We start from the raw sequence: 25,713 nt of genomic DNA, 5'->3' as shown, positions 1-25,713 counted from the left end.
CAAATGGAGGCAGATTGAGGAAAGTAATAATGGTGCTAATCCAGGGGAACATTGCTCTGGGCTCCCATCTCACACTGGATGATTTTCATATTTGCTGAGCACCACGGGGTACTTGTGGAGTCAGAAACACCAGGCTGCATAAGGCTGACTATAAAGCTGTTTCAAAATAGGGACAAAACCAGTAGGAAGCTGGGTAGAGAGGAAAAAAAGGCCCTAAAAGCTTTGATGTGGGGAAAAAAAGAAAAAAAATGAACCTTTTAAAGAAGAACAGGCCCACAACGTTCACATAAAATCATGACAGGACAGCTGGAAGATTAAGACACGAGAAAGGAGGGTGCATGAGACACTACCCCACCGTCAAGGCTATTTAAAAGATTGCTTTTTGCTATCCACCTCATACTTTCCCTTCTCAGGGAGAATTTAATTCTGTCTCCCACACAAATTACCTGGGCGTTTTACAGTCAGACCCCTTCTGATTGACTTGGGTCTAATTCACACCTCCTAGGGATATTTCAAAAAACCCTACAATCCTAGAGAATAGAACTGCTGCAAAAGCACAGTTGTATTAACCACTTCAAGCCTGTCATCCTTGCAAAATACCATCTACTTTCGGACTAGGTTAGGTCAACAGATGAAGACGGGCACAGGTACAGTGGAACATCTCTTAGAGATAAAATAACATCCCCAGGTTTGACAAGACCAGTCCTCCACAGATGCCAAGGAGCACCCTGATCCCCAATTTGGATAAAGTCATGGTACACCAGCTCACTGCTTTTCTCCATTTCAGAATTGCTCTCTGATGAGACCTTGACAGCAGAGAACGGGCAGTGTGAAACAGCTCTCATTTACAAGAACATTTCAGAGATGAAGAATAAAGGCAGTGGGTGGGTAGGGGAGAAAATGCTGTAAGGGGCAGGACTAGTGCTAAAATTCCCTCCCTTCTATCAGACCATAATGCAGCTGCCTTCTCTGAAGACAGTGTTATGTGTTTCACAAACAGCAAGACATTTATTGGTAATTTCCCTTCTTATTCTTCACCGTAATATAGTGATCAAGGGACTTTAGGATAATAGAGACTGTTAAAGTAAAACCCCCAAAGATTTTCAGTGGTTCCTAGCCCAAGGGGAATCTGTATTTTTGAAAGAGGATAGTGAACTTAATAAGATGGGAAAAATAAGTCCTAACTACCTATGGGATTCTCTTTCATTAGCTTTCTCTGATTTTATAGCCATTAGTGTCCTCCTAATGGGAATTTACTGATGAAAGTTCTCTCTATCAGCACACAGGACTAACAAGACTTCAGAATAAATTTCCAAGTTATCATGAGAACAGATATGAGATTTTGGGCATGAGAATACTTTATTTTGAGAGGAAAACATGGACATTTAACTATATTGAAAGAGGGGAGAGGCAGCATTTATTATTATTCATATTATTATTATTATTACTGCACAGCTTACAGCTTGCCTCCCTCTTGATGGCCAATATAAATGACAAGAGATAAAAATTATTGCCATTAAAATGGTAGTTAAAGGCATATTCTTAGACCCTTTTTTTATTTTAATCACATGAAACTCTGTAGACTTTGCTGATGGCACAATACATCCTATTACACTTAGGCTGTAAAATTCTATGCTCTGCCTCAGAGAATTTATATCTCTGTATATTATGCCACCCCTCTCTCAGCTCTGGTAGGCACTGGGGGTAATAATCTTTAAGGACACAAGTGCTGTGTTTCTGGCATTCCCCTCAGACATGGAGAGCCTTTATCCCTTTTCTTTTTCCCACTGCACCCTTGCTTGGAAGAGAGACTTAAATCAAGGTACCCAAATTAATGAATACAAAACGCTGCCCATCAATTCATAAAGCATCACACAAACAGTCTATTTCTTCAACTACTGTGAGAGTTTCTTGTAGTCCAAATTAATTTTTAGTTGGTTACCATTTTATTTTCAATTTGGCAGGAAATCACAATGCCACGTTTTATTCGCTGAGGTCTGGTTGATTTAAAGCTCACTAGGGGAGTTGGAAACACATTTTCCGAGATGATCCCAGGGTTTCAAAGGCAGTGAGAAAAGGGATTTAAATTAATTGCCAGCTTCAGGAATCTTCTGTGCTCATCCAAATCTTGTTCAAGTGCAAATTTCTTTCTTGCTTCTTTGCCAAAAGTGATGCAAGGTATTTAATGAGCCAGTACAGACTCTGAAGTTGGACCATGGTTTCAAGCAAAGAAACAGTCAAAAAGAAAAGGAACTGTATTGATCAGTAAATAAAAGGCAAAGCTAAAAATCCAGGGCATTATAACAGGCAGGTCTCACAAACAACCTGCTGAAAGGCACAGGGCTGGGATGACTCCTGAGAATGGCAGGAGAGGTGAGTCTGTCACACAGGACATGGCCAAGCCTCTCCAAGCTGCACTGCTCTTTGCAGGGCTGTTGCCTCTTGCAGGATTAGTTCACCACATAGAACCAAAGATACCTTTTGACTCACTGAAAATAATCTTTGCTACTGCAGGTGTTATATTATAAAACCTTCCGCAGACTAGGAGGCTGTTAATCTACTATATTCATGTCAGAAGCCTGTTGCCAGCCTATTTCAGTGCTTAGAAGTGTGTGTATATAAACATGTTTTACTTCTAGCCTCAATTTATTAATTCCTAGCTTACATTTGCTGTGCCAGAATGCTATTTCACATAAGTGGTTCCGTTTTCCCCCTACAGTTACCCATTGATACATCCACAGAGAACAATATTTTTTTTCCTTTCAGTCTTAATTTTGCTCAATTTAACAACTCTAATCCTCAAGACTTCCATACAACAGGTTCTCCACTCCCCAGTTGCTCTGCCAGCCCTTCACAGGAGCATAACAACTGGCTACAGCAAGCTCCCTTCTCTTCTAATAGTTCACTTTAATGAGTCACTTGGACGTGAGAGACGTTTCCTGCTGCACTGAGTATGTTCACATACAATAATGATTCTATAGAATATTTTAGTTACTTAACCAGTTTTGGCAGGGCAAAGGGAAAATGCTGAAAAGCACCTCTTGGTCTTTCTCTAACCAAACAAGTCCCTTTAAGTTTGGACTTTTAGATTTCAAAATATTGGGTTATTGGCTACTCTAGGCTAAGCACAATAACTCCTCATCCCTTTTTGCCTCTTATCCAATAAGTCTTGGATTTAGTTGAAATCATAGCAGAAAGATGAAGTCTAAAAGGCTCTTTTTAAATGCATACTAAGAATGCCAGTGGTTTGGATTTGTAGTGTTTATATGTTAGCATTAAAAAAAAAAAAAAGGATTGAGGAACACAGAGAGGAAGAACACAAAACCAGAGAAGGTGTGTGGGAGGCAGTCTAAGGGAAAAAATCCATAACTCACCACTTAACTTGGAGGTACATGAAAGGGACTCAGTACTGAGAGGGAACAGAACAAGAAAAGTATGAAAAAGCCTCCTTTCCCCCAGCTTTGCTCTAAAGAGTTGCCATCACCACAAGGAGATAAAGCTCTGAGCTTCCCTGCCCTTGACCACCACTGCTGGGTAAATCTTCCCTTTCACTCTTGCCATTACCTATAAGCAGTGAAAACCATTTAAATAGACTCGTAGCTATTTGAGATGGGTCCCAAGACACAACAAACAGAAAATGCGATAAACCAATTTATAAGAAAGCCAGAATCTATACCATTGCTGACTTGATGGATGTGCCTAATTTGCATGCCATTGCTTAGATTCTCTCTACTTATTTATCCAAGCCACTGCCAACACACCAGCCACAGAACAGGATCCAGATGGGAACAGCTTCCACCTTAGACTGGATTTTGCTAAGCTGTCCTTGGTGGCTGGAATAAAACTACCCGTTTCTGTACCTCCAACCACCTGTTCCTTTGCAGCTCCCAGAACACCATCCTACCCAACAGCTTCTTTAAGCATACACTTCTCTTCAAAGTTATCTTGACCTCTACTCTGACTTTCTCAGCTGCTTTAGGTGCATCTGCAACTAGCAGGATTTTATTCTAGGGTTTTTTGATTGATTTTAATTCAGGTTTGATTTTTATTTTTGTTGGTTTTGTTTGATTCTTTAGGGGTTTATTTATTTGGTTTTAAACTTTCTGATTTATTCTGGGTAAGGTTTTTTGGAGCCAAGCTGTATTTTTGGCAAAAAGTCTTTCTAGTTTTGCTCCCTCACTTCCAACGGCTCAAAATCATGTTCAGCCATATTTCCCCCTTGGATACAGTTACTGAAGGCACTTTTGATCTGAACATGCTGCCTACCTTTTTCTTGTGGTTTTTTTATAGTTATTGAGGAAAAACCCATCCTTCACTGCAGCAAAGACAAACATAAGAAGTGAGCCAGTGAAAAGATACAGTTGAGGAGCTGAAATGTGTTTGCACTCCCAGTGCATCACTCTAACAGATAAGAGTGCTATCTGACTTCTACCTTTTGAAGGAGCTCAGCTGTTTTCCTGATAAAGTAGGATGAACAGTACAGAAATGGACAGGGTTGCAATTTTTCTAAACCACTGGAGAAACTGCATCACTGTGCTGACTGAATAACCAGCAGGAACAAACACTTCCCAAAGTTCGCAGTCATTCCCATTCATTCTCAACTTCTTATTTATAAGAATACAAGTGATAAATAGGAAACAGTAAACCATATGTATGAACTCACAGCATTCATATATTAGGAAGTGAAAGAGCAGCTACAGATTTTTCCCATTTCCATTGTGAAGCCTCCATCTAGACTGTTCCTACTGAAACAGGGCTGCCCAGTTAGCAGCATTCATTTTTCCTCTTCTGCCTCTCCATATTTCCTCTGCTCTCTCACCATGAAATCACATCTGTTCCACTGATATCCTGCACCCTATAAAAGAGTTCATCTCTCTCCCACCTCACTTACTCGTCTGGATGTTATTTTCCTTTCCCACCTTCAGTTCCCTGGTTTTTGCTTATCTTTTTCCTTACTTATGCCTGGTCCAGCTGCTCAGGCAGGTGCTGGATACCTCAAAGCACAGAGTCTCAATGAAAACAGAGCATAATATTAATAAAAGTAAAATAAATAATAAAAAACCCCTTTTTCTTTCCCCTATACATATTAAAATTTTCCCATTTTTTATGATGACAATATTCCTTTCATGCAATGTGTCCTTCTTTTGTCCTCCTGCCTCTCTTACGTCAGGTTCATTCAGCAGAGCTTGTGGCAATCCACTCTCAGCTCCTTGCTGAGATGCTATTGAGAAGACAGGAATGTTTCCTTCTAAATAAAATGAACTTGTCAAGCAGAGACCTGGTTTAAGAAGAGCCAAAAACCTGCCAGTGCTGGCAGAAGCATCACCTGTGCTCAGTGCTATTTCAAGGGGAACTGCCCATTGCAAGGCCTGCAGGGTGAATCACACACAGTTAAAAACACTAATTAGAAAAATCACAAGGCCTGGAACCCAACCACATTCACCAGTAAGGAACAAAAACCAAATGAGTTTGTGTGCCTTGTGTATAAACACTGTTCATAAAAGCTTTTGGATGAGCCAAATCAGAGCCACAATGCACAGCATGGGTCATCACAGCTGGAAGGGTCTCTTGGCCTGTTTTACTGCTCATACCTTTAAAAGAGATGTAAATAGTGCCAGGGAAACACTGAGCATGTTTTACTCCTGGACTGTAGTGCTTTTAACACACTATTCTGCAATTCAAGCATTTCTAGGGAAGATCCCAAAATAAATTGCTCACCTGGAGTACAGGTTAGCATCTCACATATCCCACAGCGTACTCACGTTCGAGCCCACTTGTCCAGTTCTTCGTCCAAGTAAGTTTTAACCTTTCTTGGCTGGAGCCCAAGAGAATTCCCAGCAAAGTACACACAGCTCTCTTCTCCATTCACCAGGCTCAGATCAGCTGTGGAGGGAAACCACAGAAACAACAGGTACGTGGGGGTGAGCACAGGAGGGTCAGCACATGTGTACAAACACCCCCAAGCACACATGTGCCACCACCCAGAGCTCTGTCCCTTCATCTCCCTGGGACATCGTGGTCCCCACACTCAGATAGAGGTGCTACCTCCTGACCTCCCTCCCAGAGCATCACTCAGCATCATTCAACCCGCAAAGCCTCCAAGGAGGAGGACAGAGGGCAATTTGCAAGCAGTTATTCACCTTGTCTTCCTACAATTCTTGGAGCTAATGTGAGTTCAAGCATCACCAAATCCCCAGCTCTCTGAAGAGAGCTTCTCTAGAAGCAACCACTGGCACTAATTTTATCAAGTCAGTAACCACAGGTGAGAAAAGAGGGAGCATTTTCCCAACCAGGCTATCCACTTTTCTTCCACCATCAGTATATGCCTTCTCTGAGTCGTGAAGCTGCTTGAATCATGCATTTAATAAGAGTTAAGACTAGGTAAATCTGTGTCTTTCATGTAAGTTCTCCCTGTGCGATTAAATCTCTATTTAGAAAAATGTAGTCATTGCACAGAATATTTTTAGGCTGTCTCAAAAGTTCTTGTCTTGTCAGCATATACTGTGGGCTGCACTTCATGTCATCGTCTGAGGAGGAGGAGGAAATCTATGTTGACAAATCCTTTCAATGATTAGGAGAAAAGCAAGGCGGTAGAAATTTATAAATAATAGCTGTAGTGAGGTTCTGAACAATCTAATTACCCTGTGTCATCATCTATCAATCCAAACACAAGCCTTTTTCTATTATTTCTCAAGGTGGAGATTCTTGGAGGGACAAGTGATGGTGACCTTCTAGAAGTAGTAATTTACATTTGTCTATACCTATACTTACAACTCCCCAAAAGCTAATATTACATGTAATTTTGGTAAATATAATCATTAGAATTATATTTACCAAAATAGATTATATTAGATCTCAGAATAAAGATATGAATTTATTAAGATACATACTAAAAATGAGCATAAAATTGCAATTTAGTCATGGAAAATTTTCAAAGGGCTGTGGAAAAATAGTCTGGAAAAGGTCTCTCACTACCTTTTGCACTAACAGTTCCCAACTTCATTGAACTTCATCAGAAACACATTTTTCAGGAGTATAGACAACTTAGGTAATTTCTTAATTAAAGCTTTAGAAGCTTTTAAACAGCATAAATCAGAGAGCAATTTCATCCTAATCTGTTTTACAGATACTATGTCTGTTTTTCATCTCCATTCTAATATGAATGGAAACAGAGAGGAACAAACATTATCCATGCTCCCAAATTGATTCTAGTAACAGTTCTTTTCCTATCAAGAAACACAACAACACTGTCCCATTGGGATTAGAGAGGAGGATTTTTGCTCAAGAATTTGGAGCTCAATCTCACTAATGTTCCTTATGCTCTGACCAAGCAGTGAAACAGGTAAGGAATTACAAGCAAACCAGCTTTCCTTGAACCACAGTCCTTACTAAATAAAAACGCCTCTTGTTCACTGTTGGAGAGAGATGACATTACCTTTTTCATAAAGTTTATTTTCTCTACTTTTAGAAAAAAAAGTATTTTTCTACCTGTTACTTTGAATATACTTTTTTTTTGGCATTTTATCAACTCCTTATCTGGCAATACTTTTTTCCTTTTGACAAAAAGCTGTTTATTTCCCCCTCTTCTGACCAGCACATCTTTGTGCTCCAACACTTCCACAGTCACAGTAATATTCTTTACAATAATACATTTGTTTTCCTAAAATTAGCACTTGACTTTTCCCAAGTTATTCTACGCTTACTTCTCAAAGTATTCATCCTTTTTATTTCTGGAGGAGCTGCAGTTGATATGCAATATAGATTGAAATATTCAAACAGCAAATAAACACAGTTGAGGAAATAAAGGCAAAGAAAACAAGAAATAATTATTAAAATATGTTCTTAGAGAAACCTGAATTAAAAAACACACATTAAAATTAATTAAATACATATTTGCACACCTACTCAGATTTGTGCAAAAATTATTTTGCATGGTAATTATACCCATTTGTCCGTGTTAAAAATGCAATTCTATACCTTTTAAACCTAAAAGAAAAAGCAAGTTTATTGTCAGAATAATTCAGTCCAAGCAAAAGGGAAAATTTCAATGTTTTCATCAAATAGAGAGGAAGGACTAAACCTGCTTATACATATCTGAGATCTGTCCCTTGTTGAAGGATAAAAGATTACCCCCTTCACACCTGCCTGGACCCCCCTCACAAGCCCTCCAAAAAAAGAACCACATTTATATGATTAACCACTGCCTTTAACCATTTCTTCTGGGAAATACAGCTCAACACTTTCACTCTTGGGCATCTTTTTATTCCCAAGAAACCCAAATGATGCTCTATTCCTTTACAAGATGACAAAGCACAAGCCATAGCCTTAATCAGACGGGTGATTTGGTGCCCAACTGCCAACTGCAATCCAGGCATTCCTGCCTCCTCCCTGTGGTGCACGGAAAAGCGTTAAGGGGAGATCCAAACATTTCTCTAAATCTCCCGCTGTCATCTTTCCATATTTGCTCACCTGAGCCTCGTCCCTCATGCTTGCACATAAAACCTCAGAGATTTGCAGGGAGTTGGGCTGCTGTTGGTTTCCACTTGATTGATATAACAAACAAACAGCTGTGACAGTTCATAACTCGATAACTAAATTAAACTATTCTAATGACTTCCTAAATATTTTTTTCTGTACGTCATCTTACAGTTGTCTCCTATGGATGTTCTGATCTGCTTCTTGTAAGGTTTAATTTTAAAACCTCATTGTAATGTTTTATGTATATATATAAAGAGTATTTGATGGCTAATATCTGTAATGACATTTATCTTCAGGAATATGTTATCTAGGATCCGCTCCTGGGCACAGATAAATGTCAGGGGAGATCTTTCTCTGTGGTATAGACACACAATATGAATATATATATATATATTTACACCCCTGCTGTTTTTCAGCAGGGAAGCTGTTCCTGATGACAGCTGAAGTACAGAAAAGAGGGACAGGGGAAAAAGAGAAGGGAAAAAAATCCCTTAATTTGGGAACACAGGAATGATGAGTACTCCGTGCTGTACAACTAGTACTACTTTGTACATTGCTTATCTTCAATAAAACATATATTTATCTCCACAGTCTCAGGACTAAATATTATCATAACTGCAGGGAAAAGCATCTACATCAGCAGTCTTTGGGTCTAAATATGATGGTGATTGAAAAATAAACAATAATGAAGGTTGGAAGGGAAGAAATCAAAATTGTCACAGGGGTATCAAAACCTCTATATATTTCTCAGAAGATTCTTTAACATGAAGCTGCTACAACACTACACTGAAAAGTGACCTTTGATATTCTGGAGGGACATTTTACACGCTGCAGTTGAAGATCCAGCTGCTGTTCAGGTGTCCTACTGGAGCTGGATTTCAATAGCACAGCCCAGTGAAGGGTAGCAGCACTATGGCCATGGGAGCTGTCTTCCAGCACCTTTCTAGCTTTAAAGGCACATTTTGCAGCACCGTTGTGGCAGCTGAAGGAGCTTTGAGCACAGAATAGTCATAGTTTAGGAAACTCTTTTAAGCAACCAGGATAAAAAAAAAAAAAAAAAAGAAAAAGAAAAATTAATTCTTGGAAGACCAGTTGAGAACATCTCCTCCATGTGGAAGAAGCACCTAGTTTAGATATTTGTAAAGTGCTCAGTTCTGTTCTAAATAATAAAGAACTGGGATTTATCATCCCTGTGTCCTAAGGGAGGGAGCAGACAGCATTCTCAACACTCATCATTGTTTAGCAGGAAGATACTGAAGACAGAGATAGTCTGAATTCCTGGACATCTTTTGAAACTATGGATACCATTTTCTATCACAGTTCCTTACTGTACACAATTTGGGGAATGCACTGGTAGTTTCTCATTTAACATCAGAACTGTTCTTTTCAGAAAAAGAAATCCGCAGAAAATTATATCTGCATTTATTGGAAAATGAAAAAAAATTGCAAGAAAGTTCTGTCATATATTTTTCCTTTAATTTTCAACGGGTGTATTTTGCCACAGCAGGAAAGGAAGGGAGTGACTATGCCTATACTTGTTTACCATCTAAGGAAATAATATGCTATTTCTTCAGTTTCCAGTGTGCAATGAATAGAGGCTGCAGAAGCAGCACAGCTTTTGCTTCGCATGTATCTGAGTTGAAAATAAACCCAGACAGATCTTGAGAAGCAGGGGAGAAGCCCAGGACCCTGCTGTCTCCACAGGCCAGTGTTTCCACCAGGTTTTCTTGCGTGATTTGACTGAACACAGTAGAAATTGTGGGTACAAAACACTCCCATAGAGATTTTTTTTTTTCCTTTTTGGTGGGCTGGGAGTGCTGACCTGAAGCAAAGGCTTTCAACTTGCCAGCCCTCCTGCTCAACCCTCCTGCCTCCACACCAGGCCCTCTCCATACCCAGAGCATGCCACAGGCTCCCCAAAACAACCTACAGATCACAAAAGAAGCAGAAAAACTTCCAGAACCATTTTGCACATCTACATGTGCAGTTATCTATTTGCAGGCAATTCATAAGGAAAGCGAGAAATATCCTCTGATAAAAGGTTTCACTACGAATTATTTGCTCAGATCAATTATTTGTTCTAAGGCACAGTGCTCCATTTGGCCTCGGGAAGAAAATATCTCTACTACCAGCAATAAGACATGAATGTTAATATAATACATGTGCTGTCTCTTTCATTAACTAAAATAATTGTAGCCAGATAGATAATACCAAAGTGTATTACACCAAGGAAGCAACTGCTCTGAACTATCACAAGCGACTTTGCCGTTTCGAGCCATTAGACAGAAATGCTTCTGCCTATAATTTTCAATCAGTCACTATATTGTTCAAAGCTGCTGACTGACAGCATAAGCACCATGTAAGTACTGCATCCTCACATTTTATTCAGGATGGGAACGAGAGCATAAAGCTTCTGGTGCTAGAATAAGCTGACGGATTGATTTAGCAACAGCAGGGACATTCTGTGCTCAGATATGACTACAATTGCTCAATTATCTCATAAGTGATGATGATGATTTCCAAAGATTTGTGATAAACACATGCACAAGATATGAAGCCCAGCCCTTTCCCCCCTCCCTGCTCCCTCAGAGCTATTATAATTCTCACTTGGAGGCAGATCCTTGACTTTTGGGATACAGAAACATTCACGAAGGTGTTTTAACTCATCTTGCTCATCTAAGTGAACAGCGAGTTTTTTGTCTGTGGGACTGCATCCAAGCCGCGAGGCAGTTTGTTCCAAAATGGTTGCTGGTACCACAGGAGAAGAAGGATCCATTTTCAGGTCATTCAATTTCACCTGAAAATCAAAAATGCCAGTTTAGCTCTTCTAGTTTGCATATTCACGAGTGGCTGATAAGCAGCCACTAAAGCTGCATCATTCAAGACCCAAACTTACTTCATTTAAAGGTTTTAAAAAGTGAAGTGTCTGAATAGAATGGTAAAACCGATCAAATATTTCCAAGGCAACATATTTCTGTAACCCCCAAAGGCTTTTTTCTTTCACTTCTATAGATACAATGCTCTTCCCTTTTTAAGTTGTATCAGCCACTTCTAAGTTCTCCCACCAGACTGGCAGCAGTTCCAACTGCTGAAGTGTCATTCACAATTTTGAGATGTCAAAGCCAGAGGCAGCATTATTGTTTCTGCAGTCTGAGCTCCTAAGAATAGCAGGTGCACAGCTACACTGGAGTTGCTTCCAGGCTGTGCAACGTTCAGCCTCTTTCAGCTTTTCGGCCTCAAAAATTGGAGGGGGAGTTTGTGCACAGTCGTGCTCACGTTCAAGGGCAGAGCAGGCAGGATACAGGCAAAGGTATTGTTAGAAACGTCACTTTCAAGACCAGGACCTTGAATTATTATTTCCTTTCAGCTGCACCGAATATCCTGATGGGTTTAGCTCTGTTTGTCCTGGGAAAAGTGAGAAGCCCAAGTCAAACCGCAAACATGACAGACCATAGATTCTGAGAACATCCAAAGCTAACTGCAAAATTTACAAGCTCATTGATCTTGATAAGAAAAACAGTCCTGTAACTGCACTGCTCAGACACACCATTGTGCTCAAGATAGCATTTGTGCACTTGGCTTTACAGATCTGCGGCAAAGAAAATTTATGACACACACCCTGCACTTTAGGGCAAGGCTTCAATAGTGCAGCCTGCTGCTTTCTGTGGCAGTAGGCAGTCAAGAGGCTCATTGAGGTGCTTGGTGGTTGCCCCAGTTTAGGGAACTGTATAGTTACACCACACAATATTTTCTGCCTTTTTAACATCCCCAAGAGTCTTGGTGCAAAGGAGGACTCAAGGGGATAGGCTGAAATAGGGCAGATTAGCACATAACATGCAGCACAGAGCCACTAGAGAATATTACTTTTTTCTCTCTGTTTGAGAAAGAAAGCCCTTTAAGCACTTATCTTCCATAAGAACCGGCTTTCATTTCTTAAAGCTAAAAGTATTCTGTGGATAGTTATCCAGAAACAAGCTGTGGATAGAACAACAGATGACTATTGAGAAGAGCTTTGTCAACACATATGGGAAGGACAACGGTTGGTATTTAAATATAAACCCCTAAACAGCACAGACTCACTAGTGCCAATTGATCCAAACCTGTTTAGCCAAATGGCCAGCATGATGCTGCTTACCTGCTTTAATCTGCTATCATTTGGTTTATGATGCAAACATATTCTTTTCCCCCCTTCAGTCTTAATATCTTACATAGTAAAAATTTTTCCCCTCCCACCAGCATGCAGAGCTAAAAAAAAAAAAAAAGCAGCAGAGTTCTTTAAGATAGCAGTTTTCCTTTAACTAATGAAATGAAAACTGCTGGGAGTTACTGGAGATATCCTATTTTTGTGCTGTCTCCATACAGGTTTTTCACACCTCCTCATTGTTGCCAAATTTATCATTCCCACTCGTTTGTCCTAATCATCCCCTAGGTGGTAAAAAGGAAAATAAAATAACAAAAGCGGTTGCATTAAAAAAAAAAAAAAGGTATTTCAGCATCTTGGTTCTTGGAGTGCCTTTTAAGGTTTCTAGGAGGAAGAAGGCTGCACCTAGACTAGTCGCTGGGCGTGATGCTCAAGAGGCCAAGCTGGTTTGGACCAATACACTCCACTAGCCACCTCCCAGAGAGCTGCCACCCTACTGAAAGCCTTGAAAGAAGTGTGACCAGGCTCCCTATTCAGCAGGGAACTGCTCCTCAGTTCCTCCACAGCTGAGCAGCAGATCCAAGCTTCCGGCAGCTTCTTTGCTGAGATCTCAGTAACATGTGTGGTTTTCTGCAGGTCAGAAGAACACTGACCTTCTGGACCTGACTTGGCAGACATCAGGGAGGATACTTAGGGATTTTTATTTCCTCCAGGAGATGTGAAATGAGAAAAGCAAGCTTGATTCATGAACACTGTGGCCATCACTAATACAGGCACCTCATTATAATCTACAGGTACTGTAAGGTAACTTCATTTTCACTTCTCCAACTTATAAGTTTTAAGAACCCACAGTATTAATCAATAAATGAGGGCAAGCAATATTTGGATCAGCACTTGGAAAGCAAGACTAGTTTTTGTTTCCAAAGGTTTATGTATTTGATTTACAGCACGAGCATGAATGTCCTGATCCCATAATCAAGGTATGTCCAGCACATACACAAATAAGCAAGATATAGCCCTCTATTTTTAATAATGAGTATTCAGTGCAAATTATATAAAAAAATACTTGTAGAACAGGCTTGAAACCATGCTTCCTTGACTGTCTCCTTGTAGGTAAATAACCACACAGTAGCCTGTGTAGTATTTTCTATGCAATCTCAAGTTGATGCCTGGATTTTTTTGCTCCCCAGTGACGTAGCTCCTGAAGTAAGGGAAGGAGCCTTTTGAGCTTTCTAAACAGATCACTCGCTTGAGTTAAGGAGATTTGCTCAGTGATGCTCAGCTCCCACAGTCCCACGCAGGGGAGACCATGAAGTACTAACATTGCCATCACCTACATCCTCTCCTGAATACAGGAGGTTTGGGAGTCGCCAGCATTTATCTCCAGGGCCCACTGAGGCACTGCCAGCTAATTCCCCTGTAGTTTATGGCCAGGAGATGGATGATAAGGGTGCTTGAAGGACAGTTTGGTATTATCTGGCCTGTAGATGCTCTGCTTTACACCATGTGAACACAGCCCAGCGTCCTACACTTTAAATTACTAGCCACCATTTCCATGTAAGGACACCCAGTTATTACAGTGGATTAATGACTATCATATTCCAGGTCATCCTCTGACCTGTCTGGCAGGCATAGATGGGTTTGGTTTCCATTTGAGGCCTGACCCAAAACTCACTGAAGTCAATATTACAGATGATTTCTGGATCAGGCTTTTTGTTCCCTGGCATTGCTGTAGTTTGTTGCATCTGATCAATGACTTACATTTATTTTTATTCTCATTGATATTTAATTTTGACAGCAAATATAATATAAATACCAAGGCCTAGAAGTTAAAAATTATTAAGTGCTCAGTGGCATCTGATTTAATACAAACATTATGAAATGAGGTAAAACTACTGAAATAAAATCAATCAAAATCCTATTGAGGAATGAAATTCCAGAGATCCAGTTCTAAAAACAGAATAAGAAAGTACTTTTGTCCTTTGAATGGGAGTTAGGCTTCATAGAGCAGAATTGTAGAATTTATTTAGGATTTGGGGGTTTTTTTACCCTTTACTCTAACTGGTATAATTTCATTTTTTTAATCACAGAATAGAGGTCTGTGCAATTATTTTACAATAATTCATGAGTCACTTGTTGTTTTCTACATTTTTATAAAAACAGCACAGCTTTATTCCAGTTATCTTCATTTAACTTTAAACAATATTCTGTAACCTCTTCAAATTAAAATTCAGACCCATTAGTGCAAAACGCATTTCCCACCTTGATAAACATGGTTCTTTACCAGGACTTTTGTTTTCCAGACAGCTTAGAGTAAAAATAATCAGTATCTTAAAAGAAACCATTTGCCTCCACCACCCCCTCTGAAAAAAAAGTATTCAAGTGTTTTCATAGAACCCCAGAATGGTTTGGGTTGGAAGGGACCTTAAAGACCATCTCATTCCAACCCTCCTGCCATGGGCAGGGAGATCTTTCACTAGAAAAGGTTTACTTCTTTTCCTTGAAACTTTTACAACACTTTTTGACTAAACAGATGACAAGAAGTCAGTATATTTTTATTTTTTTCCTAGTTCGTTGCTCTTTGGACTCTTCCATGGGACTTGCCTGTACTACATTCTGATTTAGAGCAAAGAACCCAGCAATGACTGTAGGCAAACTTTCATACTGAAAAAGAGCATAAGCAACTTAAATTAAGAAAACAGTCATTATTCTATACTTTATCAGCACAGACATTGCCCCACGCTACTTCATCTCCCATTTTAAAACTATAAAAGACAATGGATGAGAATTAGTCAGACACAAGTGATGTGAATGTCTGGGTGATTATTTCTGTTTTGTCCTTTATGCATAATTTACTGCTAAATAGAAAAAAAGTGTGAATATTAGCAAGTCATCTTATCAAATTTACTCAGGAAGGTCCATTAGGCTTAATTATAAAATGATTATTTGTTCTCTTTTTAGATCCTCTTATATTTTTATGGACCTACCCTCTGTCTTGAGATATTTATTAAAAAAAAAAAAAGTTCCCTTACCCCCCTTAAACATTTTCTTTAAATATTGCAAGATGTTACTCACAGTCTACCCTGTACAGTGCTGACAGATATACAATGAATCTCTACTTTAAGTTGTACCAATATCCTCAGAGGAAAAGTGTTTGTCATGGAAATAGCCTATCCTGCACTTTCTGCCCTCCAATAGCTGTTCACCAGGTTGCCAAACACAGCTCAGCCCACAGACCTTTGATATTTTGAGGCTGGTGTCCAAATGAATTCTTGGGAAGGAAAACTGGGGGTGTGCACATGTGTGAGTGTGAAAGTTTGCAGTATAGGTCCAGGCTGTCAAAACACACCCACTGAAAGCACCAATAGCACTGTAATTGAAGTTGTTTTACAAAACAAACAAAAGAGAAATTACAGAACTGCACAGTGTCTAAGGACTGTTTCTCTTCCTGTCTTTACACCAAAAAAAAAAATTGCTTTGGTGAATATGATTTCGCAGAAGGAAGTTTCTAAAAAAGCACAGCCCAAAGCAGTACGCAATGTAGATTACTTCAGGTTAAATACACTTCAGCAAATTTGTTTAAATTACAGAACTGGAGAAAAATCTAAATATTCATAACTTCCCCGACAACAGACACACAGCGGCAGCCACCACTGTATAATTAAATAAGTTACATGCACAGTGTCACAGCTGCAGCAAGGGAATGTGACAGAGAGGAATTATAATAAACTCAGTTACTTAGAGTAATTTAGGCACTTATTGACCTTCATGTCAAGAAGCGTTATGGTGTTAGAAGTAATTTTACATAGAAAACTCATCTTTTCCCCTCCACAGTGAAACCACGTTACCCTGCGGTCGGCAGCCGCTCCTGAGGGAGGATGATGAAACTCCTGTGCAAATAATTGTCACTCTGTGAAGAAACAGCCACAGTCACATGCCTGGTTCTCCAGGCTCTGACCCCACAGCAACCAGACACGTGACCTCGGAGAGTTAACTAAAAAACAGGTGTGCATGTATGTAATTATGTCCTTTATTATCGTTTTCTTTTCCTTTGTCACCATTTTAAAGCTCTAATTAAATTAAGAAGGGACTTTTTTTTTCCAACACAGGCAAAAGAATACACACACAGTTATTATGAAAATAGTTTTAAACCAAATTCTTTCCCCTTCATGATGGAGACAATTGATAGCATAATAGCAAGAAGTAAGCAGTGTTTGCAACCAGGTGGCAGAGGAAGTAGTGGGACATGGAATACAGATTTGCCAGGGTGGAAAACAGAGGAAGAATTAGAGGTGAAATTAGGGAAGAACAGAGTTGATACCTCTCCTTTCTCTCTCTAAACATTATCTCAAACTAGCCACGTGCAAGCCCAATCCCCTCCATTCAAGCTTGAATGACACCCTTCCCACACATAGCTAGAACACAGTCATCTGGAAAAAGAAAAATACTTTCTCTCTATTCAGTCCCTAAAGCCTCCGAGAAGGGAAAAAAAAACCCCAAACCCCAAAGACACACAAAAAAACCCCAAACCAACACACAACAACAAACTGAAACATTGTGGAGAGATATAGGGGCAAATGGGTCAGAGTTGTGGATTAACAATGTAATTCAGAGACACATCTCCATCCTGGTTCTGCCTGCCCAGACCCCTGCAGTAATGCTTGTTTATTATCTGGATTTCCATTTTCAGTAAGCACCAATAGATGTGACACTCTTGAACTGTAACATTTCATCTTCTTTGCTAGGAAAAAACCCAACAAAACAACCACACAGAGCATTTAATATTGACCCAAAGTAGAGCTGACCTCTATCCATCAGTTCCTGCAGTATCATTGCCCTGTTCTGCGCTGCCAAATGATTTTTTGGACTACCCACTAACTTGCTCTTTAATCCACCAGCCAGATAATGAGACTGCTCCTAGAGAAACTTTGTCCCACCAGGAATCTAGTCCAAGGAAGAACTACATTGAGGCACTTCGGCTACTGAAGTAAGAGGGATCCAATGTCAAACTCGACCCAAAAGGGTATTTGTTTCTTGTTTGGTTGACCATTTAGGTCAAACCAAGCTTAAATACACTGCAACTTTTCAATTTGCCCTTGGAAATAAAACTACACAAACAGTGGAGTGAAAATTTTTCCCATTGCATTTCCTTTTGAATAAGCATCATGTGTTTTAACCTTGATTGTCAGTGGTGGCAGGAAAGCAGCTGTGCTAGCAAAGGCCATATGTTTGTAGAGTTTCATGAGAATATGAATATTGACCCCTTCTTCCCAGCTATTCTTCTCAACTCTTCTGATGGAATGAAAGAAAAATAGAGACAAAAACCTTTGCCCTTCAATTTCAGACTCAAAACCAAAAAAAAACAAAACAAAACAAAACAAAAAAATCAGCAAACACGTAGCCTAGATACCTTTTTTTAGCTGCAGAACTAGTATAATAGTCTGTTGAGGTTTTTTTCCTGTGTCGCTGTGAAGTAGCCGGAGGACAGGAAGAGAAGAAGGAGCTGCTGCAAGTTACAGCAAGACCAACGTACAAGGGAGTGAGGCCACACGAGATGGGCAAAGTCCCAGCAGGGACAGAGAGCAGGCAGCAAATGTAATGGAGGGCAACACTGCTATCACCCTCGCAAAGGAGCTGTTAGGAGAGTGATGGGAAGGTAGTGACATTTGACAGACAGTTTAGAGAAGAAAAAAAAAAAAAGAAGCTCTGTATGTCTATAGCTGAGGGCTTTGTGGGGTACACGGGGCAGAGAAGGGATTAAGGGGTGGGCAGAGAAACACATTTCTCATACCGACAGCTTTCCTGCCTTGTTTGGAGGAGCTTAACCACATTAAGTCACACACTGCCAGCCACACCCACCAGTGTGCTGACACTGTTACATCTCATCCTTCATCCCAGTTATTTGCTGTACCCGCCTGTCACCACCAGTCCCAGACTCACCAGAGCCTGTTCAAGCCCCTGTCATGGGAGTCTTGTCCCTTAACTGAAAGAAACTATGTGAGTTTTTTCCACAGGAATGCCAATAAAAGTTTTAATCAATTAATTTGACAAAACACAAGAGCCTTCTTCTCAAGACATGTGACAACAACAAACAACCAAGGGCACCCTGAAGTAAACTCAACCCTTGCCAGATGGGATGCCAGGACACTGGGTCTATCAGGTCATGAAAGCTTGCTTTGGCAGTGCTAGCCCAGAGCCTTCCTGCTATCAAGAGGGTAAAATGATCCAGCAAAAAAAGATTCTCTTTAACAGGAATAGGCAGGTCTTATCCAGAATAAGGTGGCCTGGAAGACCCTCAGGCAGGAAAGCCCTGTGGTTCTTACAGCCAGAAAAGGAGCAGCAAAGCAGTGATGTGTTCAAGCAGCACACAGTGCACCTGCAGCATAGAGCTCTGCTCAGCACACAGATGCTTAGAAAAACCAAGATTGTCTGTATTTACAAGGCAAACCCCACAGCTATTTTTAAAGCGTGCCATCTGCACCTTATGATGGCAGGATGCAATTCAGCTCGGGCCTCGCAGCAATCACTCAGTAAACAACAGCATAGAACCTTTGGTCTCCTTCCTGCTGAGCTTGCTACAATAACTTTCTTATCATTTTTGTTTTCTCTCTACCCCATCAACAGATCTGCTCTGCCTGAAAAGCTCCTCTGTTATCTCAGGTCATATTTAAACCCTCAGTGACGAGGCTACCCTACACCTGCCCTCACTTACCTTGTTGTCTTCCCTCTCTCCCAGATCCCAGGGAGTTACTTATTCCTTTTAAAGTGATTTGAAGGGAATTGTGCATATTTGGCCTATTTGCAGCAGTGGATTGCTCTGGTTGTGTGATTCTACTGTTCTTCTGGTTAAGACTGAAAAACCCTCACTCAGTCCATTTAGCTTTACCACATAGGGAGTTAACTCACTGTAATAACAATCCAGAGTTTATTTTTTTTTATTTACTTATAAAGCAGTTATTAGTAGCTGCTGTTAAATAATTGACCACCCTTTGAGTGGCCAAAGTGAGGTCATGAAATCTTATTGCTTGTCTGAATCAATTTTCCCTATTTTCTTTTCAGTCAGAGTGTTAGGCACACCTCCCTAAATACATATGGATTTTTCCGGTAGTGTGACCTGCTCCTAATATTGTTTTTCTCCAGCCTCTGTATCAGTTATCATTTTCACTTGTTTCTGAGTCAATAAACATAGTATTTGTCCTTTAAATTTATTCCTAAAGTAGTATCTCTATGAAAAAAAAAATAATCACAGAAATAAGAAATTATTTACTTTTCTGCAGTAACATTTAGAGAGAAATATTGCCTCGCTGCACTAATAATCGTAATACCCAGAGAGGGACAATGAGGGAATCAGAGTCAAGGGGTTTCCATGTAAAGAAAACAAGAGCAGTAACTCCCCCTGGCTTTGATAACTCCGTGGTAGCTGCAACAGCAGGAGAACATATTTTGAATAGATGAAATTTCCTTGTATCCCTCTGAGTGAGCTGCTGCTAATAAAAGACAACTGTACCTCTGATGCCCTTACCCACACTTCCAGGCTGGATGCACACACACATATGTTTTTAAAGCCTCTTGCCTTAAGGAATGGGTTATCACTGTTGTTTATTTTAATGTTTTGCAAAGAAAAAGAGATTTCCCCTGCCTCTGGTCAAATATTTGGCCTCAATGTTTGCTTTGGACAGCAAGGACATTTGAAGCAGTTCTTTCTCAATGTAGGGACAGGAGAGGGGATGCATCTGTCTTTTCCTGGTGGAGCAGTAGTGTGATGGCCAAGGGGGCATTTGAGAGACTGAAAGGAAAATAGGGGACATGACACTCCTTTTTCTCATGGTAGCTGCTTATTATATTTTACAAAATCTTCTAAAAAATCAACATGAGTACTTTGGGGATGGATTTACAGCAAACCTCTTTCTCCCAGGTCCTCTCAAAGACAGATAAAGGTGTTTGTGTTTCAGATATAGTCTCTATCTAGCCACTGTTTCTTCACCCTCCAAATGACCAGCTGTGTGTCCAGACTCTGAGAGTACAACACAACTGCCAACCTCTTCATCTACTTGCAGCACATTTCCTGCCTGTGATCATAGAGCTTCTGGGAAAGGGGAAATCAGAAGCCAGTAACAGGCCAGATACAATGGGATAATAACAATATTATCCCTCACTGAGAGGCTCCCCACAACACCAGAGCTTTCTTTTTGTCTTAAATATTTCGGACCATGTCTTTTATGATGCCCTTCCCTCCACTGCAGGCTGACTAATAGCTGAGGATGTAAACTGAACTGAGGTAGACAAACGATCACGGTGCCTTTTCCCTCCTTCCCCTGCCCCTTGTTTGCAGGTCCATAAAGGTGAATGCACTTCACACTTTCCCTGTTATTTTTAAGCTCTTACAGCAGTTACCTTATGGAGCAAGACTCAGGCAGGAAAGAAAAGGCGGGTCAGAAAATAACAAACTGAGCTCATACTACATGTGTGCTGCATTAAAAAAAAAAAACAGACAAACAACAAAAAAAACCACCAAACAAATGCTACACAAAGCACAGTACAGATTAACAAAGAATCACATGGATCTGGACCCTCTAAAAGCTGAAATTGCAAAGATGGGCTCTTTAAATCGTGTGCTACTGTTCTGGGTGGCCTTGAATCAGCAGAGGAAGCAATAGTATATAAGGATGGTAACAGGCAGAAAATGGCATGTGACACCTGAGGGAGGCCAGCTGTGGCTTAGGAAGGGGATATAGTCATACAGGTCCCCTGATAAGAAACTCATTCTGCACCTTTCCATCCAAGGGGCTTTAACAGTACACATACTCACAAACTGGTAGATTCTCAGCAAAGATGAAATTCCTGGGAAACACTTAAAACAAGAAAATCAGAAAGTGCACTGGGGCCACTAGGGCAAAGCATGGCTCTTGCAAGGGAACAGAGGTGAGGGGAAAACCTTGCCCTTTATTCACAAACCCAGCAGGTTACACGGGAATGACACATCAGTTCCAGACTCTGTCCAGAAGAACAAATACCAGTTTTGTGCCACTCAGAGGAGCCTTCTGCTATCCACACAGTCACTCCTTCCTTCCCCAGCCACAGAGTTGAACCTCCCAGACCTTCCTAACCACAGATTTTATCTTTGTTTGATTTACTAATAAACTGATTATGCAGCAAATTAGACCACACAGTGGCCAAGGTCTAAATGAAGCTTTTGCCAATACTTAACTTCCTAATGATATTTATAATCCTCAAATAACCCTTTGTTTGCCCCCTCCCTGATTGCAGGAGGTGACTCAGCAGTTGCAGGGTTCTGCTTAGTATTCCCAGAGTGTTTCCTGAGCATCTTCCACTGACTGTCTCCCTTGTGCAGTGATCAGACCCATCAGGTTGTGGTGAATTGCTCTGAGGAAGGTTACGGGTCTCCATAGGGACTGCTCATGATCTTTGAAAAGTGCATTTCCCTCCAGCAAGCTATAAGTGAGAGCTGCTAAAGATCACTCAAAATAGATTATTGAACACTTTGATGCTGTACTCTCATTCTGTGTTATCACATATTTAAAGTATATTAAAAGATTCCCTAAATACCAAGAGCATTTGCGTGGAAGAGAATTGTGTTTTCCAAAGCCAGGAGAAAATAGCTTTGTATAATTCCAGGATATGTAATGCTTTTTCTGCAATTCTGCAGAATGGATTATAAGTTTGACAGCGCTGGGGTTTTTTCTTCTTCTTTTTTTTTTTCCTTTCCCCAGCACCACTGACTGTTGTGATAGACTTTAGTTAACTTCTTTGGATTGTTTTTTTCCTTGCTAACGGTCCCACAGTCAAAATGAAAAACAAGAACCTTCTGGAACCTGTCTTGATAAGGTCAGACTGTAGAATTTTTCTTTCCAGCAATTTAGCCAGGCTCTCTCCTTCCAGAATACATTTGCTCTGTAATAAACATCTCCAGACAGCCGGGCTGTACAGACTGGAAACAATTAAGCCAAAATTGGGGAAAGCAGCACATGAATAAGTATTTCACTTTTAATGAAATTAGACTGAAAAATTGAGGAGCAAAGGAAGCAAAAACATTTTCAAATTGTATTAATTAGACATATTTGTAAAAACCTGTGCTCGTGCAAGTACCTTATGCATATTTTAATATCAAACTATGAAGAAAATGTGCTGTGTAATCACAAGCCTTTGATGCTTTCGTGCTCTGGTCAAGCACCAGGCACACACCAACATTTAGGGCACATAATTTAGCATCTAGTAGGAAAAACAAAGCAGTTTAGCCATTTTTCCTTGAGCTTACAAAAGGAAGCCTGCTGAGCAACAGGTTAAAAGTTTGTCTAACTAAAGTAGAATAAGATTAAAACACAGCTTATTCCAGAATTGAGCAACTTATGAAGAAGCTTCATCTCTCAGGTACAATGAAATAAGTATGTTTAGCTGTCCCTACTTAGAGATCCAAGTAAAATTCCTTTGTAACAACCCAGAGTTTTTCTACCATCACAAACATTTCAGCAGATCCTGAATTCCATGGTTGTCCGATTTTTGCATAAATGCACTTACCACTTAGACTTCACTTGATTGCAAATCCATCACCTGTTTACATGCAGTAAGAGAATAAAAAGCATCTGTGCCATTATTTTTAATTAGGTTACCCTCCTACACCTCCTCTGTCCAACGTCCTCAAACAGTTTAAATGTAAATTCTAAAATAATTTCAGTCTGAATAATTACACAGCACGTTTGTAACAACTCTTGGTGTGGTTTTCTCAAGAGACTCCAAACTGGTACAAAACTGATCTTGGTTTCATAAAGCACTATTTCAATTTGGAAAGTTCACAACATTTTCCAGAGGAATTAATGAACATTGCTAATAGCTGGATCCGAGTTACAAGGCATTAGGAGGACACAATCAGGAGGAAAGGCAATATACAACCTTTAGATGGGACAATTAAAGATCAATTATTAGAGCCAAAGAAGAGCATTCGAAAGCAGCTTCTTCATTAATCAAAGATTATCTCAAATTAAAATGTTTAATTATTTACCATGGTTTGTATATTCATCAGCACTAGAAAAAAAAAAAAAAAGCCAGGGGCTTTCTGAAAGCTGCTTGGTTTTGAATGTTTCATTTTAACATGGTTTTAAAGCTAAAATACGAAATATTTTAAAGAATATGTAACAGTGTTAAAGCAGCATAACTCAGAAAATTACATTGAAGATTCACAACTGCTGATTTTTAGTATGCTAAATCTGGTAGGTATTGTTAACTACTTGAATGCCCAGATACATGGAAAAAATGTTTTAATACTAAAAGTAAGAAAGGAAAAGATGTGAGTTTCCTATGCAATGTAATGACTTGGGGCAGGGTCCTGATATTAAACTTAGATCAAACCTATAGGCATCTGAGTTTTAGATTCCCAAATAACTGAGCATAACCAAAATTTAGAGAGAGAGGCATCATGAACAGGCACGGAAATGGTAATTAGACCAGCTGGTGGATAGAAAATTCTGGGCTCCATGTGGGAGGCAGTGCTCCAAATGGGAGCTGCAAAACGTGCTGGAGGTTTGCTCAGTGTTGCCTTCTCTGGGCCAGGAGCCACCACTGACCAAATCACCACGTGGATTTGTGTATTCTGACAGTTCAGATGAGAGGTGGGAGGAGATACACCTGGAGTGCAAGAAAGGCCTTTTTCAAACAAGGGATTTGGACTCACGCAGGGGAAAGAGAGCTTTGCTGAGAGCAGGTTGCGGTTTAGGCAGGAGCAAAGTACGTGGCTCAGGAGGGACAATAACTGCTCCTCATCGTTGTATGAGATGGAGCAGAGCAGTTCCCCTTTAAAACAGCCCTAAAAACTCCCATCTCCAAGGAGCACATCCTCAGCCATCCCAGAGCTCAGTTCTCACACCCTGTGGGAATGCTATCCGCTGGCTGTTCATGATGTAAAGTGTTCAGCCTGTGCTTGGCACACTCACCATTTATCTCCTGGAGGGAGATAAATGCTCGGTGACAACAACATGCTGTCCATGGGGCTGTGGCCACCTGATGCCTCCTCATGGATCTTCTTAGGAAGAGTGTCCCAGCAAAATGCCTGGGCAGTTATTCTTCAGTGACAGCCAGGCACAGATACAGAGGCAGTTTGGTGAACCAAGCTGTCTGCTTTGTGAGATACTTTTCTTATATGAATATGTTTTTCCTCCTGGCCAACCCGATACTCAAGCCACAATACAGCTATTTTATGTCTTCATTCCTCTGCAAGGTGTGTCCTGAGAGTGGATACAGACTTTCTTCTTCTCCTAGAATACCTTCTCTCCTCGCAAGGTCCCATCCTTTGTTGGCTGGGTCAGGATCACAGTTATTTAAACTAGAGTTTCAGAATCACTGAATCATTTAGGTTGAAAAAGACCTTTAAGATCATTGAGTCCAACAGTTAACCCAGCACTGCCAAGTCCACCACTAAACCATGTCCTCAAGAGCCACATCTATGTGTCTTTTAAATATCATAATCATAATCAGTTGCAAAACTAGGTTTTAGATAAACTTTTTGCAGCAGGGTACTGCATCTTTTCATTATAAAAATTCAGAGCCTTATGTAAAAGGATCCCAGTATCTCCCCACGACCACCTTGAGCTTTGCCAAAAAGTAAAAGATAAAGAGGTAATGATTGCATTAATACAGGTACTGGAGCTCTGTCAGCATTCCAAATTGCTCCAGTCTGGTAAATCTATTAACCTACCTTTGAAAATAAAATACCTGCCTGGTGCAATTCTCAATGAATTTCCCATTAAAAAAAACAAAAACAAAAAACACGCAAAGACAAAGACAAAACCAAAACCAAAACAAACAAAACAAAACAACCACCGAAACAATAAAACAAACCAGTAAAACTACTTGAAAATTGGTTACATACATGACAATGTATTTCTACAGTATGCCAGGCTTAACCCAAAAATGTCCTCAGATATTCCTCTGCACTCCATTACAAAAGCCTGAAAACAGAGTTTATTACAGTTTTACTAAAAGCAACACTATAATTTTGATGTCTCAGAAGTGATCAGAAAAACACCTCACTGCAGGTTATCCCGAACTCTTATTAGCCAATACTTAATTTTGTTCTGTATCAC

At 40.1% G+C, this 25,713-nt stretch overlaps 1 protein-coding gene across 8 annotated transcripts in view; it reads right to left on the bottom strand.

The window, feature by feature from the left end:
- The window catches only part of KYNU (kynureninase), a 60,151-nt gene extending 41,993 nt beyond the window's left edge, over positions 1-18,158 (bottom strand). For 4 of the 8 annotated variants that reach the window (XM_051810334.1, XM_051810341.1, XM_051810335.1 and 1 more), the window contains exons 1-3: positions 16,384-16,527; positions 11,086-11,275; positions 5,763-5,883 (exon numbers count right to left, since the gene is read on the bottom strand). In XM_051810334.1, coding sequence (XP_051666294.1) covers positions 5,763-5,883; positions 11,086-11,275; positions 16,384-16,437 — 365 coding nt within the window. In that variant the 5' untranslated portion in view covers positions 16,438-16,527. Of the gene's footprint in view, positions 1-5,762; positions 5,884-11,085; positions 11,276-15,651; positions 15,814-16,383; positions 16,530-18,029 lie in introns of those variants that run through there. The other 4 variants (XM_051810339.1, XM_051810340.1, XM_051810336.1 and 1 more) reach the window with 4 other exon arrangements.
- Positions 18,159-25,713: the final 7,555 nt, after the last annotated feature.

Source organism: Manacus candei, unplaced genomic scaffold (genome assembly GCF_025592945.1).
Source record: "Manacus candei isolate 608988 ecotype Guabito, Panama unplaced genomic scaffold, ASM2559294v1 h1tg000077l, whole genome shotgun sequence".
NCBI lineage: Eukaryota > Metazoa > Chordata > Aves > Passeriformes > Pipridae > Manacus > Manacus candei.
Note: the sequence above shows the minus strand (reverse complement) of the source record. Positions and strands in the feature narration are given on the sequence as shown.